Source organism: Amphibalanus amphitrite, unplaced genomic scaffold, assembly GCF_019059575.1.
Source record: "Amphibalanus amphitrite isolate SeventyFive unplaced genomic scaffold, NRLGWU_Aamphi_draft 000561F_arrow, whole genome shotgun sequence".
Classification (NCBI taxonomy): Eukaryota; Metazoa; Arthropoda; class Thecostraca; order Balanomorpha; family Balanidae; genus Amphibalanus; species Amphibalanus amphitrite.
Genome location: NW_024882055.1, coordinates 269 through 12,697, shown reverse-complemented (window position 1 = coordinate 12,697; position 12,429 = coordinate 269). Strand labels below are relative to the sequence as shown.

General features: G+C 49.9%; 1 protein-coding gene across 1 annotated transcript in view; it reads left to right on the top strand.

The window, feature by feature from the left end:
- Positions 1-10,401, top strand: part of LOC122393905 (E3 ubiquitin-protein ligase TRIM9-like) — a gene marked incomplete at its 3' end in the record, with an annotated part of 48,037 nt that extends 37,636 nt beyond the window's left edge. The window contains exons 2-7 of the mRNA XM_043390354.1: positions 7-102; positions 1,087-1,224; positions 1,544-1,639; positions 2,456-2,609; positions 4,473-4,606; positions 10,263-10,401. Coding sequence (XP_043246289.1) covers positions 7-102; positions 1,087-1,224; positions 1,544-1,639; positions 2,456-2,609; positions 4,473-4,606; positions 10,263-10,401 — 757 coding nt within the window. The remainder of the gene's footprint in view (positions 1-6; positions 103-1,086; positions 1,225-1,543; positions 1,640-2,455; positions 2,610-4,472; positions 4,607-10,262) is intronic.
- Positions 10,402-12,429: the final 2,028 nt, after the last annotated feature.

Sequence of the window (12,429 nt, the reverse complement as noted above, 5' to 3'; positions counted from 1 at the left end):
TTTCAGACGGACCTGTCGTTTCACCTGCAGCAGCTGACAGAGCGAGCCAAGTCGGCCGCCGACTACATCCACCAGCTGAAGGGGCTCGCCGACGTGGTCACGGTACGTCCCCATTCCGTAGTTCAGCCCCCTGCCGGTCAGTGGTGCGCGATCCGCCGGCTCAGACATAGGCAATGTCACGCTCGCAAAGGTAGCAGCGAGCGTGAAGTTAATCGTGCCATCGCAGCACAATGTTCGGCTTCTGTGTTACGCCATTCGCGTTACATTCGTCTTTTCTCTTGCTTTACCAATTATTTCCTTGACTTCGTTTTCTGTCCTGCTTTGCTCTCTTTTTCTCACTGAGATCAACTGTCCGGCTTTAAACAGCGACTGTCAACTCAACGAACTATAACGAATCGCTGTCTCGGCGAGGAAAACAATGTCAGTGTCATTTAAAAGTTCACTTCAGAAAATCAGCCCCCCGGCTGCAGCCGATGCTACAGCGATCGGTAAAGATCCATCTCCCGAGTGACCCTGCAGGGCCCTGGCCGCCGACTGTTAAAGTTTGTTTTCAACAATCGAGTTTGACGGACGACGTCTCAGCAGCGGTCAGAGCTGTTGTGGGCTGGACATACTTCACAACAAATGGCTCTTGTGCCGTCAGATGCACTGAGCTGAAATTAAACTGAATGTATTGGGTCCTGGAGATAATTTGCAACTGAAAATAATGAGTGTCATTTTGCCTATCTTTTCTGCCTGCCGGGTAGGATAAACTGAATTTATTTTACGGCTGACCGGGCCCAAGCGGACCCATCCAGGGGCCTGGAAGTTCCTTGCTCTGTGGTGCATAAAATTGTAGAGAAAGAATAGACGAACAAAATCTTTAAACCCAAGAAGCTTTTTATTTGTTTTTTCTTATCATTATTCTTTGCTGAGAGGATATGAAGTTAAATTGTGTTTTCCATGAATAAAAAATATGTTACCAAATATGTTGCAGCTGAAAGATGCATATGTCGTTTCCCCCCAACTGACCTGACCTCCCGGCTGCCTCTAACCTGACCTCCCGGCTGCCACTGACCTGTCCTGACCGGGTGACGTGCTGTTTAGGACAACTGCGCCGAGTTCGAGGCCACGGTATCTGAGCGGTGTGACGAGCTGATGGAGTTGATCCAGCAGAGGCGCCATCAGCTGATCCAGTACCTGCACAGCACGCGAGACGACAAGATCAGGAGCGTCAAACAGCAGGTCAGGCCGACTGCTGACGGCTAGTTACTAGTCAGTGGATAGTAATAGATTTACAGACTGCTAGGTGAAATGGATTGAAAGCAACCGACGCAGCTGTTCCCTTCAGACGGTGATATGATAGCTTGAAAATAAATTGATTTCCCGTTATCGATGATTTGTTAGCTATCGTAAATTTGTTGAATGCAGAAAAACAATACCTGGTCCATGGCGGAGTTTATTGCTTTCTTACCTTCATAAGCCACACTTACGACATTTGACTATCGCACATGACCTTTCACCGTTTTCGGCACCCAACAAACGCTACTTTTCTGTTCTGCAGGTGTCACAGGCGACCGTTCGGCTTCAGCAGACGAACGGTCTTCTAATGTTCTGTATAGAGGCGCTGAAGGAGCGTGACGATAGCGCATTCCTGCAGGTGAGAACAGAGTGACTGAGTGCCTGAGTGACTGAGTGCTGAGTGAATAAGTGACCGGGTACTAATTTGGTTTAATGCCGAGTGCTGATTTGTGGAGCACACGGCGTGTGGAAGGCGTAGGGACTACGGACGCAACGAGACCTGTCAAGCTGAAAACATCAGAATCGGTCGTAAAAGCAATATTAAAAAAAAATCAGACTCATATCGTGGTAAGACATGCTGCATTCGAAACTAAAAATGTTTACAAATGCTGAAACAGTTGAAAAACGATGTAAAGCCGCAATGAAGCCAATCCTTCCTGCACGCAACGTTCTTTCTATTGTCAACACATCTAATTCGTAAAAGAAATATAGCCCGTTTTATCTTTAAAACAACCGCAATCTAGCAGCCTGACTGTTGTATAGACAACTGAATGCCGGGCACTGACAGGTTGTTAAACGCTAGCCAGACAGGTCAGAAGCGTGATGACTTGATAACATTGGGCGACGACACGGTGGTCACTGGTCAGCGATTTTTCTCACTTTCTCGTCATACTTTCACCGCGAAAGGTGGTCAACATGTCACAGCCTCATCACTTCAATCAATTTGCTGCTGTCTAGTGTCTACCCGCACCCGCGTACCGATTTTTTAGATTGCTCCATTTAAGTATGCTTGCTTACGCTTTCTGATCTTTGCGAATTGACGTCAGGTATTCGACCAGTGTTAGTTGATCGTTCGATGATTGAAAAAAGTGAAAATAGTTAGATATGTCTGGCTGTGTAATGTGTATTTATCCCACGTGAAATCGCTTATGACCCGTATTCTCCGTCCCCTCAGATCAGCCAGATGCTGACCCACCGAGTGGCCTCGTATGACCTGATGTGGGGTCGCGACATCACCGACCAGCCAATCAACCCCGACCTGGACCTCAGTCTGGAGACGGACACCGTCCGCGCCGCCATCCAGCAGTTCAACTTCATCCAGATGAAACGTGAGTACCGGAACGACACGTTCAAGAGTCAGGATTTGTCAGGATTGTCCTGAGGAAGTTCTAAGTCTCCTGTGGGATGTTGAAATGAGGATCCTCACCCCAGCGTATTATCGATCGGTCGATAGCGGTCACGCGGTGGGGTTATCGCCCCGCGATTGGTCAATGCCGTGCCGTGCAGGTGATGTTTCCATTTCCGCCCGCCTACCAATTTCCTGCGGCTCATAAACCAGCTGGGTCGGCTATACGTCCCAAATCGGCCGTAAACTATGCGTCGATTATCGCTGTCCATGCTTTGCAGCAGCGGCGCTGGTCTTCGACTACGTCTCTTCGACCTCATGGTTCTGATTATTCATTTAATCAAAAACCACCCCTTGACTTTTGACAATGCATTGCTTATTCACGTTGAAAAAGTGTCATATGGTGTACAAAATCTTCCATTGAAAAGTGTTGAGAGAAAGGAAGGAAGGGGGGAGAAGGGGAGATGTTTCTGGAGGGCATTGCCGACACGTGCTAACCGCTCACATAAATGCACCGTCACTATCGCCGTCCGCTGGCGCTGGTCGGCATTGCTCCTTTTGCCTTCCTCCCCACCTCTGCAACGCGTGCCTTCCCTCTGCCCTGTGCTACATTAAATTGGGTAATGTTTCGCGATGTCAGGTAGCTATTCTGATAAGGAGTTGTTAAAAATATCCTTTCCTGTCTCCCGTAGCCTGCAAACCGGGAGAAAAACGACAGCCGGCAGGTAACTTGTCATCCCATGTCCGTCGCGGAGAATGCTATGTGTTTGTTCCTGCTACCGCTGTGTTTGTGTCCGCTTCCACCGCGTCAAAATACCAATGCTCACTTCCAATCCTTAATAAGCATGCTACAAAACAAATTCACGCCGGAGTACCAATAAAATATGCTATTTTTGTCCGAACATGAAACGAACGGTCGAAGCAAACAATGAATGGCAAGTGCATGACAAGCAATGCTAATAAGACTCGAGTTTATGGCAATGTCGTTATCACCGATCTTTCATGATTCTGAGTTCCATATTTTAGTTTATTTAGGGTACCATACCTCATATACATTCTAAAGTACTTAGTTTTATTATGAAATTAGAGCATGCCGAAACTTATTGATGTCTGCCTTAGATTGGTCTGGAATCCATGCATGACTTATTATGCTGAATTAAACGATTCATTTCTACCAAAATGTTAGCTATTTCAGGAGTCGAGTGTTTCATAAGATGATCCCATCCATGCCGACGTTTTCAAATATCATTTTAGATGGCGATATTACTCCAGAAATTAAACGCTTTGCGAATGATTCATTGAAGTGTGCGATTGTGCCACTCCGTGTAATATAAAGACGGTGATTATTTTAGATTAGTCGTGAATGGCTGGATTTACTTCAGTTCGTTTTGTCTGGCTGCAACGCTGAGCCCTTAGCATGCATTTAAAACAGAAGGTGCTTTTCGGAAATCCACGAATGCAGAAATTATCTTTCGTGTCATTCTGAAATCTGAATAAAAGCATAGGTCATTCTGCTGTTAAGCTCAATAGTTGATGCCTTGCATGTGGATGCCTCTCGTCGATTGTTTGTGCGTTGAATCTCCTCGGTGCATGGCTTAAATACAGGGTTGTGCTCGACTAAAAAAAAACTTGGCGACTCGACTCATCATTCAACTTCAGAAAGCCTTGACTCAACTCTGACTCAAACAAGGAGCTGATTTTTTCCCTTGACTCGACTCATGACTCAAGCGGTTCAATGAAAATATGAGTCGACTCAAACTTGACTCAAATTGACAGTCTGCCCCTGCCGTGACCCCAGTGTGACCCCTGCTGTGACCCCAGTGTGACCCCCTGCTGTGACCTACAGCGCCGGGTCCGCCGACGCTCCTAGCTGAGGAGTGTACCGCGGAAAACAACCGCCTGCGACTCCGGTGGCGGCCCCACCCCACCTCCCACCACGACGGCTTCATCGTGCAGCTCAACGACGGCGTGGGGTTTCAGGTGAGTGATGGGCTTAGCGTGTATATAAGCGTGTATATTATATGTTTAGAGTGTATGTAAGCTTCAGAATGACTAAAAGTCAAGTGTGTTCCTCTATGTGCTTGCTTTATTTGCATGTTATATTTCGGTTGGTCATGTTATATTTCGCTATCCTCATTTGTCACTCTGACTTACCAGTGAATACCGTCTTATTAGATATGATCATTGATCAGCCATCGGGCGACAATGCTCCACGAAACCCTGTTTCCCAACATGGTTTTCTCCACAATCACAACTCTTGTCAGCTCCACTCGACTGTTGTCCTCGGGCGGGGAATTCTTACCGACCGAGATTTGACCTCGAATACCCACGGTGACCTCGGGTCGACGGGTGTCCCCTCGGTGACCCCGACAGTCCCGGGGGCACTGTAGGTCGATATCTCCGTCGATGTCGATGACGGAACGACGACGCTGGAATGTTATGGCCAATTTCGCTGGTTACCTGGGCGACGCACATCACAAAACACACTTACGTGTGTCGGCAGTAGGAAATGTGCATTATGGCAGCTGTTTCACGCATTTTTAAAGATTGCTGCAGCAGCGTCCAGCGTTGGATGATGAGCGATGTGCGCACGCTGGTGAATAGTTATGTGACGGTCCCGCCGTCTGTGAGTGTGTTTGTGTGTCTGTGTGCCGGTGTGCGTGTATGCGTGTCTAATTGATTCGGCTGCGGCCATTTGTGCTCGCTCCTTTCGTCGTTTGTGTAACTGGGACACGGTAGTGGACCAGGCCATTCATCGGCCTCTCAATGGAACAAAGGCCTCAGACAAAGACAGAGAAGACCCCGCGGCCAAACAATGAATTCTTGATAGAAACGGAGCGGAAAGGTGGAACGTCGTAAATTCGCGAGTGCGTGTCCTCGGCAATGTTATAAATCTTGGGCTACTCCGGTAGATCAACTTAAATAGTTTAGGCCACTTTTCACTTCATTCCGTTTTAGTTTGGCAAATTTCATCTGAAGGAGTAGTGGAAGTGTTCTCAGTTTTAGAGGTGCACGGCACTGCACCCATACAACTGAGAACCACATTGGTGATCCTATTTTTGAATCGGTGGCTTTTGGACAAAGGGCAAGCTTACCATACACCTACGGGTTTTCGCTGAGCCCTGATGAGTTATGAGGGCATGAGCCGTAGTCGTCGGTTGCACAGGTAGCTCACACAGCAAACTGGTTGCAGCTCTGTCGCCATCACGCTCGTCGTTTACTAAATAAAAATCCGCCTCGTCGCGGCTCCAGCGAACATGTTCTGCAGGCTGCTGTCACACCTGACCTCGGTGTCCGACACGAAAAACTCGGCCGATTCTGATCGATGAGTGCTGCTGTGCTGCGACCGCTCCTTTCTGCACGACGCTAACCGCCCTCGGTCAGCGGTGTCATTAGTTAGGTGCCGTACGGCAGCCTCACTCTCCCACCTCCATCCCTCCGCGGCGACACGGTCAGACTGCTGTTATCTGCGCCGCCAGAGAACAGTGGCCACCGGTCAGCACCGCTGTGTCGCCGTCGGTCAGCGGCGGGATGGCCATCAACTCTGGCCGTCGGCGAGCGTCCCATATAGCCGCCGCCGTCGAGGAGCGCGGTCGGGCCTCGCGAGTAGCGACCGGGCCGACTTTTGCCGAATAGCTGAAACGGCGAGTTGGTAGAATTGGGTCCGACTGGGGTCACATTGGTTTGGCTGGGATCGCGGGCCGAAATCGCGTAACTTGCCGCCCATGGCAGATCGGTATATTGGACTGCGCTCGGCCACCAACTAGCATTCAGCCCGGGGATTCGGAGCTCCATATCACCGGCGGCCCTCATTGTGAATTCGATGACGTCACCGGTTTAATAGAACTGCCGCGGTCCATTCGGGGACTTGGCATCCGAGCCAAACTTTGACATCTTCCATTGTCTTAACTCCTCTTTGTGGGAGGCTCGAGAAACGAAGTCACGTCACCCGTCCAAATCCTTCTGAGAGTATGATATAATTCATTCATCACGCACCACCCACTCACAACCCCCTCCCTCCTCCTCCCTCCTTTCCTCCCCTCTCGACCCACACCTCTCCAGCACCTCTTGATGAATGAATCGCCTGCTACCGGTCCGACACGACCCACACAAAGCAACAGAGCTCCGCTGACCTGTTGCCCTGGGACAATCCTCAACTAATGATCCCTGCTCGTCAGGGAGCCTGACGGCGATGGTCCGTTGTCACTCAGTGGGGGCGTGACACGGCCCACGCAGGTGACCTGTGATCGACGCACGGTGGACTGTGAGGCTGTCAGTGCGTGGGCGACGTGCGTGAGGAGCGTGTGGGAGACGTGAGGGGATGTCTGGAGGACGTGAGGGCACGTGAGGAGGACAAGCGTGCATAGTGTAGCTGCAGTTCGTGAGCCAGAGATCACGATAGTGTTTATACGGACGCGGAAGACGGGGAAAAAAGAAGAAGGTTGAATTGAAATGGCACAGCACGGTGGCCATTGAAATTTGAAACTGTCCAACATCCGTGCTGGTATGTAATGCTTGAACAATTCGAGTGCGGTCCAAAAATGATTATCTAGCTCTCAGAATCGCGTTTCAAATGTCGCATATTGCATATAGGATACGGCATATGCGTATATAGCCGTACTTCAGAGCCACTCTGGCTGCCAACTGACCAAATGCCGGCCCCTGTTGGCTCATCTGTGTATATATATGTGAGTCACACTGAGTAGGAAGGCCTCTAGCAATGTAGGGTACCGACGCAGTGACTATATGAACCTACCGTCGCTTCGTCTTCCCACCGTTCGCTCCTGTGGCGGCTCGAGTAAACTGTTTGTTTCCGAGGACAGATGGGGCACGCCAGCAGCGCCGGTGTTTATAGCGCTCCGTTCCGCCGTGCCACTGCAGCGCACAGACCTGGTGTGAACAAAGCCCAGTCCCCTCGGGAGGAAACGTAACCGGCTCGAAAATCACCGCCGTATTTTCTTCCGCTCGGGATGAGCTTTACTCGAGCTCGCGGGGCGGTGGTGTGTCTGAAATGATTTGTTTAATGGGTTCTTACTCGCCTATCTCGTGCTGAAATGGATGGTTTGTAAGTTTACGAAGTAACAAAACATCCACAATCTCGGTTCTATTTGTAGCAAGCGCGCCCCCTCTTCCATAATTTGCATATTTCATCTGCACGTATCTTCGCTTTGCCTTTCCATTTAGCATCCTCTCCCTCTTTTCCGAGCCCGGTGAAAGTTCCGCACTGGGTCGTTTTTTTCCTCTATCTGCTTTCCGTCTCTCCCATTTCACCCCCGTCTCCCATCCCTGAAGGTCCGCTCTCCAGCCTTATCCAGAGCGCCCCTCCAGCCGCGCGGGGCTGCCGCTCGTGCGGCCCGCTCCCGTGCCGAGGGTCGTTTCAGTCGGCGATTTCGGCCGCCATTTCCTGCCGTCGGCGCCGACGAGGGCGAGAATCGCCCCCGCAACGTTTCAGAGATTCCGGGCAGAAAATTACGGCGGCGCTAAATTCCGGCGTGCGTTGATGAGCGGCCAGCGCCCTTCTCCCCTCTTGCACCGAAAGAAACATGGCCGCCTCTTTGCCTAGCCCTCACAGGCCTCTGTCCATACCCAGTCCGACCTTGCGACGGCGGTGATTTCTGGCGGCCACCCGGCGCGTTCGGCCACTTCAGCAGATTGATTACATAACAGCCAATAGCTTCTGCGGCTATTGACTCAGTATTTCGGGCGTGCTGATCGATTTCGATAGCCGACAATCGCCAGGCATCTGGTGTGGTCGCTACTGTGCGGCAGCTGCGGTGTAATCCTCTGCTGGCTTTATCGTCCCGTGTTACCAGAGACCACACCGCTGACCAGCTGCCGGGCTGCACGGGTTGTTACCCCTCCCCCATCCCACTCTACAACCCACTCCCCCTGTCCCATGGACAGACGAGCCGGACCAGTAACATGTTGTACAGGCGGTGCTGCAGCGGTTAATGTGAGTTCTCGGATGTTTGGTACCGCTCAAACATGTCCAACACAGGTGATAGCCGGCGGGCGGCGAAAGAATCGCGCTGTGATCGGCAGAACGGCCACTGAAATACTGTTTCTCCAGACAGTGCGTTTTTTATATGCAGCCACATCTTGTAATGTACCTACTGCTGAGCCGGATGTCCAAAGAACATATGTCACCCGACAGGCTTGTTGGGAAAATGTGTACACTGAGATACACCTGGCCACTGTCCAGTGTCTAATACGAATCGACTCTATCTTTTCTATTCACTTATTGCGAAATATCTGTTTGACATCTCCTTGGGAAGTTCAGTTGATTGTTGGTGGCAAATAGACCAACACTGGACACAGTCTCGGGATCTCTACTAACTCGTAGCTAATGCATTAGTTCTGTCCTCTTTTTCATTCGACATGGGAACTGCTTGGAAACTCCAACAAAAGCGGCATCCTACAGGGTGTTTCACTAAAAATGTCAAAAAGTAAAAGGTCATAATGCACATAATAACAATGTTTTCTAAGGAAATTTGCATATCATTTTATCCGCAATTGTTGGACATTTGAATATATAAAAACGATATCACCGTCACTCAAACCTATTCCACACATCTGCCCCTTCTTTTGATGCACCGTTTCGGCACGTGTCCGGGGGTGCCTCACAGCCCGTTTTCATCTTCAGCGTCCAGACTGTCGGCAAAGCCTTGAATTGTGCTCTTCAGCTCCCGAAGTGATGCGACTTGAGTCTTCCTCAGCTCTGCGAGAGCTACTGAGTCACTGACCAAACCAGAGGCTTAGCGGTGACAGATCGAGGCTTCGCGCTGGCCAGGGGCGGGCGGCGAGGCAGCTGATTATTCGGTCCAGGAGCTTCTGGTCCAGTCAGTTCCTGGTGGCTACAGCCGTTACAGTGGTTGATTTGAATAACTTGTAAGGCCCTGGCTATTTCTGATGTTGGAATTAGCTTCTTGTTATCTTCAAAGGCCCTCAAAAAGACCCTGACCTTCTCAACGGTTTCCGCCGAGAGGTGGGGGCAACCCCGCATTTTTTGGACTGGAACCGGCATCGAAGGAACCCTTTTAAACCTCTCAACAAGCCCTTTGAAACTTTTATAATCTGGAACGTAGCGAGGTGAGAGAGTAAAAAGTTTCCTGAAAAGTCGGCATACGGTTTCAATGTTTCTGATGGCACCAAATGTACATAAGTGTAATTCACCCCTCCTGTTGCGGTGTAAGTAACTGTTCCTGTTCTGCATAAGGAAAAAATGACTAGTAACTTTGGCCTCCTGCCCTCGCTCCGTATGAGTGTAAAATATATCTTAAATGGATAAATAATAAATGTCCAAAAATTTGCAACAAAGCCACGTGCGCAGCCACGTGATTTGCATATTCTATATATCTTTAATAAGCATTTACTTTTTGACACTTTTAGTGAAACACCCTGTATGTTGTAATCGCTCCTGTTTTCGCTGTGGTTATTGCTTGTCTCTATAAACCAAAAGTTCAGAAGGATGCTGGTGCTATTTCGTATTAGGTGTAGCATTTCATTCGAACATTTTCTCGTTATCTCGAGAACGATTGTGATGAAAAGCTACGCAAGTTGTAGGTAACCGAACATCGGTCTGTGCACTGAGGTACGGGCCCTGACCAGTGACCACGATTCGTCCCTGTTTCGACAGGATGCCTACTGCGGGCGAGAGGCGCACTGTCTCATCACCGGACTTCACTTCAACACACGCTACAAGTGCCGCGTGAAAGGCTACAACAGCACTGGTGACGGCCCGCCCAGCGACGCCGTCAGTTTGAGAACCACCGACGGTGAGTGCCCAGTGACGATATCAGTTTGAGAAGCACCGACGGTGAGTGCCCCCCGAGCCGGTCAGTCCCGTTTGACGTCACCTCTGACGTCATTGGGGGTTTCAGCGGGCGATGTTATGGGTGCTACTCGGTCCCTATAGCTTCGTTAGAGAGAGGAATGTGACGTTTGTCTCGCCAAAAAAATGGAGCGAATAATGAGAAAGGGGTGACGTAAGCTTGGAAGGATATCAACTAAGCAGTAGGCAGTAGCTTGATTTGGGGCTCGAATAGAGTGAGCGGAGGATGGCCAGCACGAGGAGGGAGGGAGGGGCAGAGGGGTGGGAGGAGACCCGAGTCGTGGCGCGCGGTTTGACGGGCCGGGTCCAGGGACGGGGAGGGGACCGGGCCGCGGCCGAGGCGAGATAAGGCACACACAGTATGTACACACGGGGAGGGAGGGATCTGCCGCAAAACAGGTCAGGCAGTCCAGGACGCGAGCTCAGAGGCGGAGGACAGTGCAGAAGGGTGGAAACCAAGCGACAGGCTGTGGAAAATGGTCCCCTCCCACCCTCCCCGATAGGAACTTCCAATCTGTACATATATATGCCGTCCTATAGACACACTCGTCGTCGGCCCACGTCTTGTTATCGATCGTGATATGAACGATAACACGATTTGGGTGCAGACGGCCATTAACAGCCAATACTGGACAACAGATTTGGGGAGCGAACGGTATGAGACACTCAAATCAGTAATAGGGTCCACCTATTCGGCTTTAATTTGTGACGCAAGTGGTGATTTCCAAAGGCTAAAGGAGATGGGCAGTGGAAGGGAGTAGCGTCGTCCTATGCATTGTCAATAATGTAGGTGTTTTATAGCAATAATCAACCTAAACGGTTTCATCAACGATGGCGACACACCATGTTATTAATTAAAGGTCATGGGAGCGTGGTCTTTGTGCATGATCGGATTTATTAGCGCGAGGATTCAGCACGATGTAACGCACATACCTACCGAATGTACCTTTCCGCATGACCGACTTTACAGCAATGCTCCGTTCATGTAACACTTATCCTGACAGTGAAACACTTCAATCTGCATTTGTACAGCCCTATAGCATCACGGCATTGCAACGACTGCTATCAGCGAAACTTTGCACCTCTCATCTGTCATGTGCGGGTCGCGATGCGCTCTGAGGCCAGCAACTCCTAAACTCACCCCACCAGACATCCTTATCTTCTGCATCTGTCTCGAATCGCTGTCTGCAGTGAAGCACCTACAAGTTACAACACCTGCAGAGCTGTCTCCCCCTCCCATCTGCAGTCCCGTTGAGCCCCCCCCCTCGGATGACACCCATTCAGTGGTATCTACCTGCCTGCCATTCAGCGGGCCACAGATGGTCATCGTTAGCTGTCCACTGAAAATAACCACCATTGATTGTGCACCCTGCGCCGTACCTGCGCAATGCATTGTGCACGCCATAGTGCACCAGCATTGTGCACAGGCATTGTGCAGTGCACGGACGACGCCGTGTCATGGCGCAGCTCGGATTGTGCGGCGGATGGGACGTGCTGTGAGTGGTTTATTATAGGGGCAGTTGGCGCCGAGGAGATAATTTTCGGACCGTAATATGCATAGCATTCACTGGGCTGAGCGTCCTGTAAAAGATTAAACGGTCGTCGGCCGTTTACAGATAGGTATGCATTCGTATGTAAAATGCAAATGTTATAGGTGTACATTCATTTAAAGCTAAGCTGCATAATGCATACATCAACCGGAGCTCAAATCTTCATTACCTTGTCTGTTATTATGACAATAATATTTTATTATTTAATCATTAGGCATTTATAGGCTATTGTCTACGTAAAATAAACGTGAGCTTCTACAGCGTTTTCGTGCTAATTTACATTTACTAAAACTGTAAAAAAATGTAACAGAATTAGATGCGATGGAGTCCATTATTTGGGCATCAGCGCTGTTCTGTCCCGGCCGAAAAGCAGCTGAATGCTGAATTTGCTGAATGCTCAATGCTGAATTTGCCGCCACCGT